This window comes from Poromitra crassiceps, assembly GCF_964638095.1.
Source record: "Poromitra crassiceps genome assembly, chromosome: 6".
Taxonomy (NCBI): Eukaryota; Metazoa; Chordata; class Actinopteri; order Beryciformes; family Melamphaidae; genus Poromitra; species Poromitra crassiceps.
In genome coordinates, this window is record NC_139627.1 from 61,358,393 (window position 1) to 61,367,232 (window position 8,840).

At 44.7% G+C, this 8,840-nt stretch overlaps 1 protein-coding gene across 1 annotated transcript in view; it reads left to right on the plus strand.

The window, feature by feature from the left end:
- Positions 1-5,352, plus strand: part of LOC310778007 (ATP-binding cassette sub-family B member 6-like) — a gene marked incomplete at both ends in the record, with an annotated part of 103,804 nt that extends 98,452 nt beyond the window's left edge. The window contains one exon of the mRNA XM_083638327.1: positions 5,214-5,352. Coding sequence (XP_083494453.1) covers positions 5,214-5,352 — 139 coding nt within the window. The remainder of the gene's footprint in view (positions 1-5,213) is intronic.
- Between the last annotated feature and the right edge of the window lie 3,488 nt (positions 5,353-8,840).

The following is an 8,840-nucleotide window of genomic DNA, read 5'->3' on the forward strand; positions in this document are numbered from 1 at the left end:
GTGCAATACAGACACAGATTTAATTGTTTAACTTATTCTCTTCTGATCACTTCCTAAATCAATACTCTGGGTGGGCTGTTTAGGAGGAGGGGAACAGTAAAGTTAGCTTTTAAATAGGACATAAAGACAGTAAAGTTAGCTTTCTGTTTTGCAGTTTTGCTGGCTGCCTCGCCCTCTCGTTTCGCCACGGCTTCTGCCATGTGACGCGTGCTTTGGCCAAAAGAGAAGCGACTTGTCTCTCATTTGCTGTCTCTACACAAGTCTCCTCTTGTCTCTACACAAGTACAATTGGGGAGAAAATGGCAACCCCGAAAAACTTGATAAAATAATAAGAATTGAATTGAATTGTATTGACAGGCAGGAAGATATAGAGACACAGTTACAGGCTATGTGTTGTTTTTGCCCTGGAAACAGGAGAGAGAGAGAGAGAGAGAGGTAGGATTTGCAGGAAACAAATGTTTTAATCCACTGACCACAGTGTCTTGTGTGTGTGCGTGTGCACGTGCACGTGCATGTGTGTGTGAGTGTGTGTGTGTGTGTGTGTGTGTGTGTGTGTGTGTGTGTGAGTGAGTGAGAGAGTGACACCCCTGTTCATCCCTCAGTCCCTGAGGCTAACGGACCACTCCCTCGCTAATTGTCTGTGTGACACACACACAAACACACATGTGTGCACACACACACACACACACACACACACACACACACACTGGAGCTGCCACTGAACTGCTGATGCGTACCGTCCTTTGATATGGGAGATGTGGTGTTCAGACTTCCTCTCTCTCTCACACACACACACACACACGCGCACACACACACACACACACGGAGAGGGCGGGCTTTCAAAATCAGTGACAACATCTCTCTCGCCGAGGTGAAAGATCACACACACACACACACACACACACACACGGGTGGTGGCAGGGAGTGATCTCCTTCAGGGTTTTGGTCCTGTTGAGTCGTCCTCAGACCGAGCAGACATTTTGAATTCTCTCCACGTTCTTCACACTGACCATCACTTTATTCACTAATACACTTTATTCACTTTATTCACTTTATTCACTAATACACTTTATTCACTTTATTCACTAATACACTATTCCACGGTTGCTTACTTGTTACCTCTTTCACCTTGCATGCTGCCATGCATGTCATCCATCTCATCATGCTCTGTCTGAATGGAGCTCCATGCTGGCAAAACCTTCATTGATAGTTGATAAACCTGTATAACCACATCAGCAACCAGGATATTGCATGTTTTGGTGAAGGGGGTTCCTATATGAAGGAAACCCCCGGGAGGCACGAGGAGAACATGCAAACTCCACACAGAAAGGCCCTTTTGATGACCCCACCCGGGCGGTGGGCACTCGAGGACATGCGGACGGGCACGCATTCCTTCAGCGTTCACAGTGTCCCAGGTGGGAATCGAACCCAGGACCTTCGAGCTGTGAGGCGACAGCGCTTACCACTGCACCACTGTACCCCATCCTGCTGTTGTCAGCAGTCACATCATCAATAAATACAAGGGAACCAGTTCTACTGACAGTTCCAGTCCAGTTCCCTGGACACATTATTACAGTGAAAGAACATGTGTGCAGCCTGGACATCAAACTGTACCTTCATATTACTCGCCCAGAGAGATTTCCCATGTCATTTATGATTGTGTTTACATTCCTCACATGGATAATGTTAATGCATCGCAAGCTGCTGACGTCATCAACTCACTAAGACTTTATTATTATTATTATTACTACCAACACTGATCCACGTGATGACTAATTGACGTTGACTCAACTTTATTGATAGAAAAGTTGACTCGAACCCATAATATATATATATATATGTATACACACACACACACACAAACTCTACATTTGTAGATTCTACATTCAGCATGTTTTGTATTCAATCAGTGTTTTTGTCTTGAGAGTGCGTTTGCCCCTGCAGGCATGTGGGGGAAACCCCAAACAGTGCGTTTGCCCCTGCAGGCATGTGGGGGAAACCCCAAACACGAAGGTGATGGGAGTCTATAGTCAATAGACCACGGCAGCACTCACAAGTAGATTCACACAAAGTTTATTCTGCACAGCAGCAACAAGACAAACGTTTCAGCAGTAGGCTGTCCTCAGTGTTAAGAGGGTGTGGCCTCCTATATATAAGGAGGCAGAGCCAGGGCATGCAGCAGCAGGCACAGATTAGCAATTATGCAAATCTATGCAAGATTATAATCATTGTAAAAATACAATATACAAAACAGTACAATACATAACGTGGAGAATGAAAACCTATGAATCAATAACCCGAAGACCGGCTGGGGAAGCAGCCTACACAGAGAAATACATAAAAGAGTACATCTGATAGAAGCAGGTATAACCTGAAATTGCAGCATTCACAATACTCCCCATGGGGGCACTATGTACAGGTAAGACTGGGTGGGTGGAGACCACAGATGGCCCTAAGGTAATAGATGAAATAGAAAATAGACGGTATAGCTACCGACTCGAGTAGGAATACAAAAATAAACAACCAATCAAAAAGTAATAAAGTTAAAAGGTACCAATACTTTACAAATAGGCAATTCAATTATAGAAAACAACTATAAAAAACAAGACAAAAGCAGTTCTTCATTCAAACCCCTAGGGTGTTCAGTTTGTAGGGAATGCTGCGGCAATAAAGTGTCTGGCCACCGGGGATCATTCATCTTTATTGCGAATACTACTTTTATGCTCCGTCATTCAGATCCTTAATTGACGCTTCGTTTTTCCTCAATAATACATTCCACAGCAACACTTCAACGGATAAACTACATGTGTAGACCTACAAGTGATTTTTTCTTGACACTGAGGACAGCCTACGGCTGAAACGTTTGTCTCTGTCTTGTTGCTGCTGTGCAGAATAGACTTTGTGTGAATCTACTTGTGAGTGCTGCCGTGGTCTATTGACTATAGACTCCTATTATCTTCATGTTCTACTGAGCCGGCACCCTAAGGATTTAAAGACAAGAGTTGAGCGCACCATTTCTTGGACTTAATTGGAAACCCCAAACACCCCTGCAGGCATGTGGGGGAAACCCCAAACACCATTCATCTCTTGAGTGACACTGTGATGTAAACACAAGACAGGCTCACTTAACCTCCGGTGTCAGAATACACACACACACACACACACACACACACACACATGATACACAGACAGGAAGAGGCTTCGTCCTGTCCCCAGGCTTCCTGATCCTTCATGTTCCTTCTCTTTAGAGGTTAGGTTCAATTCCCTGTCAGTGGAGCAACGCATCACAAAACACTGATAATATCTGGTCAGCTAACCATCACTATCTGTGTTTACATCAACCCCTTCTCCCAACTCCTCAAATCGACATTTGGTCAGAACCCTTTGGTGTAATTTTTAACACTTTTTACCCCATTTTCCCTTTTTCAACGTGCAGGGTAGTCCAGTAGACTTCTATAGAACTCCCGCAACGTGCAGGGTAGTCCAATATACTTAGAACTCCCACAACGTGCAGGGGAGTCCAATAGACTTCTATAGAACTCCCGCAACGTGCAGGGTAGTCCAATATACTTAGAACTCCCACAACGTGCAGGGGAGTCCAATAGACTTCTATAGAACTCCCGCAACGTGCAGGGTAGTCCAATATACTTAGAACTCCCACAACGTGCAGGGGAGTCCAATAGACTTCTATAGAACTCCCGCAACGTGCAGGGTAGTCCAATTGACTTCTATAGAACTCCCACAACGTGCAGGGTAGTCCAATAGACTTCTATAGAACTCCCCCAACGTGCAGGGTAGTTCAATATACTTCTATAGAACTCCCACAATGTGCAGGGTAGTCCAATTGACTTCTATAGAACTCCCACAACGTGCAGGGTAGTCCAATAGAATTATATAGAACTCCCCCAACGTGCAGGGTAGTCTAATAGACTTCTATAGAACTCCCCCAACGTGCAGGGTAGTCTAATAGACTTCTATAGAACTCCCCCAACGTGCAGGGTAGTTCAATATACTTCTATAGAACTCCCACAATGTGCAGGGTAGTCCAATAGACTTTTATATAACTCTCAAAATGGGCAGGGTAGTCCGATAGACTTCTATAGAACTCCCACAACATGCAGGGTAGTCCATTAGACTTCTATAGAACTCCGACAACATGGAGGGTAGTCCAATAGACTTCTATAGAGCTCCCACAACATGCAGGGTAGTCCAATAGACTTCTATAGAGCTCCCACAACATGCAGGTTAGTCCAATATACTTCTATAGAACTCCCACAACATGCGGGGTAGTCCAATAGACTTCTATAGAACTCCCACAACGTGCGGGGTAGTCCAATAGACTTCTATAGAACTCCCACAACGTGCAGGGTAGTCCAGTAGACTTCTATAGAACTCCCACAACGTGCAGGGTACTCCAATAGACTTCTATAGAACTCCCACAATGTGCAGGGTAGTCCAATATACTTCTATAGAACTCCCACAACATGCAGGGTAGTCCAATAGACTTCTATAGAACTCCCACAATGTGCAGGGTAGTCCAGTATACTTCTATAGAACTCCCACAACGTGCAGGGTAGTTCAATAGACTTATATAGAACTCCCACAATGTGCAGGGTAGTCCAATAGACTTCTATAGAACGCCCACAACGTGCAGGGTAGTCCAATAGACTTTTATATAACTCTCAAAATGGGCAGGGTAGTCCGATAGACTTCTATAGAACTCCCACAACGTGCAGGGTAGTCCATTAGACTTCTATAGAACTCCGACAACATGGAGGGTAGTCCAATAGACTTCTATAGAACTCCCACAACATGCAGGGTAGTCCAATATACTTCTATAGAACTCCCACAACATGTGGGGTAGTCCAATAGACTTCTATAGAACTCCCACAACGTGCAGGGTAGTCCAATAGACTTCTATAGAACTCCCACAACGTGCAGGGTAGTCCAGTAGACTTCTATAGAACTCCCACAACGTGCAGGGTACTCCAATAGACTTCTATAGAACTCCCACAATGTGCAGGGTAGTCCAATAGACTTCTATAGAACTCCCACAACATGCAGGGTAGTCCAATAGACTTCTATAGAACTCCCACAACGTGCAGGTTAATCCAATAGACTTCTCTAGAGAACTCCCACAACAATTTCCCACTTCCCTTGTCATCTGTTACTCACATCTATCTATCTATCTATCTATCTATCTATCTATCTAGACATGATGAGTTGCTGGTCCAGGGAGGCCTGTATGCTGCCATGTGGATGAAACAGCAGAAGACCCTCGAAACACAGACAGATGAACAGACAGAAATACAGACAAATGGAACGACACCAAACTGTCCATCGACTTTATGAACATCTGTTGATTCCAGTTGTGCCCATATAGTACTGTAATCTCATCTGGTGCTGTAATCTCATCTAGTACTGTAATCTCTTCTAGTACTGTAATCTCATCTGGTACTGTAATCTCATCTGGTGCTGTAATCTCGTTTGGTGCTGTAATCTCATTTGGTGCTGTAATCTCGTTTAAAGAGAATTGTCCCATACCACCTGAGGTGTGGGAGGGGCTGTAGCCTATCAGACGGGAGGTGTTGGAGGCTTTGAGACACGAGCCGCAGCACTCTGCCCTCAGTTCTGACTGAGAAGCTGCACATGCTCCTCTACACATCTGACCTCTACCTCAGTGTTCAAGTGAGGCTGAGTCTGGTTGACCTCTACCTCAGTGTTCAAGTGTGGCTGAGTTTGGTTGACCTCTACCTCAGTGTTCAAGTGTGGCTGAGTCTGGTTGACCTCTACCTCAGTGTTAAAGTGTGGCTGAGTCTGGTTGACCTCTACCTCAGTGTTCAAGTGAGGCTGAGTCTGGTTGACCTCTACCTCAGTGTTAAAGTGTGGCTGAGTCTGGTTGACCTCTACCTCAGTGTTCAAGTGTGGCTGAGTCTGGTTGACCTCTACCTCAGTGTTAAAGTGTGGCTGAGTTTGGTTGACCTCTACCTCAGTGTTCAAGTGTGGCTGAGTTTGGTTGACCTCTACCTCAGTGTTCAAGTGTGGCTGAGTTTGGTTGACCTCTACCTCAGTGTTCAAGTGTGGCTGAGTCTGGTTGACCTCTACCTCAGTGTTAAAGTGTGGCTGAGTTTGGTTGACCTCTACCTCAGTGTTAAAGTGTGGCTGAGTCTGGTTGACCTCTACCTCAGTGTTAAAGTGAGGCTGAGTTTGGTTGACCTCTACCTCAGTGTTAAAGTGTGGCTGAGTCTGGTTGACCTCTACCTCAGTGTTCAAGTGTGGCTGAGTCTGGTTGACCTCTACCTCAGTGTTCAAGTGATGCTGAGTTTGGTTGACCTCTACCTCAGTGTTAAAGTGAGGCTGAGTTTGGTTGACCTCTACCTCAGTGTTAAAGTGAGGCTGAGTTTGGTTGACCTCTACCTCAGTGTTCAAGTGTGGCTGAGTCTGGTTGACCTCTACCTCAGTGTTAAAGTGTGGCTGAGTCTGGTTGACCTCTACCTCAGTGTTAAAGTGAGGCTGAGTTTGGTTGACCTCTACCTCAGTGTTAAAGTGTGGCTGAGTCTGGTTGACCTCTACCTCAGTGTTAAAGTGTGGCTGAGTCTGGTTGACCTCTACCTCAGTGTTAAAGTGAGGCTGAGTTTGGTTGACCTCTACCTCAGTGTTCAAGTGTGGCTGAGTCTGGTTGACCTCTACCTCAGTGTTAAAGTGTGGCTGAGTTTGGTTGACCTCTACCTCAGTGTTCAAGTGTGGCTGAGTCTGGTTGACCTCTACCTCAGTGTTAAAGTGAGGCTGAGTTTGGTTGACCTCTACCTCAGTGTTCAAGTGTGGCTGAGTCTGGTTGACCTCTACCTCAGTGTTCAAGTGAGGCTGAGTCTGGTTGACCTCTACCTCAGTGTTCAAGTGAGGCTGAGTCTGGTTGACCTCTACCTCAGTGTTCAAGTGAGGCTGAGTCTGGTTGACCTCTACCTCAGTGTTAAATTGTGGCTGAGTTTGGTTGACCTCTACCTCTGCTACTTTCTCCATTTTCAACAGAGAGTAAAAACATATACCAGCTGTCCCGTAGGCTGCCTCACCAGCAGAGGACTCTTTAGGTGAAGATTCAACCTGAGCCATTGAAGCTAGGCTGTCTTGTTACTGATAAAACGGCTCTGGATGGTTTGAAAGTGCCCGAGTCAAGAGGTCACCACTCAGAGTAACACTATATGAACCGCCTGAGGGGCAGACAGACAGAAAGAGAGAGAACCAGAGAGCCAGATTCGTGTCTTAGCAGCATCAACCACCTCTGCAACATTTAGAGGTCTGAACTAGGGGTGGAGCCGAATCCGGTATTCAGAAAAGCACAAATATGTGAGTTTTTACAAATATTTCATTTATTTCATACAAATATTTATGAAATTCTTTGTTTTTCCTGCCTCTGTCTGCGTGTCATGGATGTGTAAATAGCCTGAGCTCTATGGGTTTGTTTGTGTGGCTGAGTGGTGAGTGCAGTTGTCTCTATTCTGATAGACCAGGGATCAAAACCCACTGTGGGAACCCTCCTTTGCAGTATAGTTTATTGAAGAACATTTATGTTAACACTTTAATATCCTCAAATTAATTAGAAGTGTAATCAAAACTAAACTATTTTTACACCTATTTCCACTTTTATTCAAATACAAATAACTTTGCTTCCTCAACAAACACAGATAAAAGCTAAGTGTGTGCACACATCCTGGATTAGAACCCACAACCTCCCTTTGAAGGCAGCTGACATAGACAGTGAGCCAACCAAGGTCCTGCTACTGATACTGTATTTGTCACTGTATGACTTTTGAAGTGCCTGGCTAATAGGCTATAGGTCAAAATCTGGAAAAGGCCATATTTTAGATTTGGTCAATTTAGAAGTAGTTAAGTAGACTTAGTTAATTACTTAGTTATTTCATCCATAAATATGACATTTCAATCATAAACTTTCCTAAACATAAACAACATTACTGGGTCCAAGAAATGTTCAGTAGACTATGGTGGCACCTTGCCCTAAAGCAAAGAGTACATGTGGAGTGTCACCGGAGGTTTAGCACAGGTTTAAGCAACCACCACCGCCACCACCAAGCTGAATGTAACTGAATGTACCTGAATGCAGCCTGGCTTTCCTGTGAGAGAGAAAACAGAGGTGGGCCAAAATCCCGCTGTAAAAAAAGTTTGACCTGTCTGGTTTCACTTTTTTACAGCGGGCTCTTCCAGGGCCGTAGCTAGCTATGAGGACGGGGAGGTCCGGACCTCCCCTAATATTTCAGCCTGCCAAAAAAAAAAAAAAAAAAAAAATTTTTTTTTTTTTTTTTTTTTTGCAGGCCAGGCCAGGCCACTCACTGAACAGCAGGCCAGGCGCCGCCTACTGGTTTACTAGTGGTTTTATTACTTTATTCAGGTTTAAAGTGGGTGCATCTCATTGTAAAATTGGACTTGGCCCAAATTGGGCTTCAAACGGCCCAAATCAGGCTTCAAACGGCCCAAATCTGGCTTTAAACGACCCAAATAGGGCTTCAAACGGCCCAAATCTGGCTTCAAACGGCCCAAATTGGGCTTCAAACGGCCCAAATTGAGCTTCAAACGCTGAATAATGACATCACAACAGTATAATCCTAATGTTGATTTAAAATGATATATTACTCTAAATATGGCTTAAAAGGGGGGGGAAAAAAACTCAATTTTTTGAAAAAAAATTGAATCCGCCTCCCCTTGCTGGACCTCCCCTATTTCGGAACCCTGGCTACGGCCCTGGGCTCTTCACCAAACTCCTTGATTTCTCTATCTCTCTCTCTCACCTTGTCCATGTCTCTCACCCACAGGAAAGCCAGGCTAAA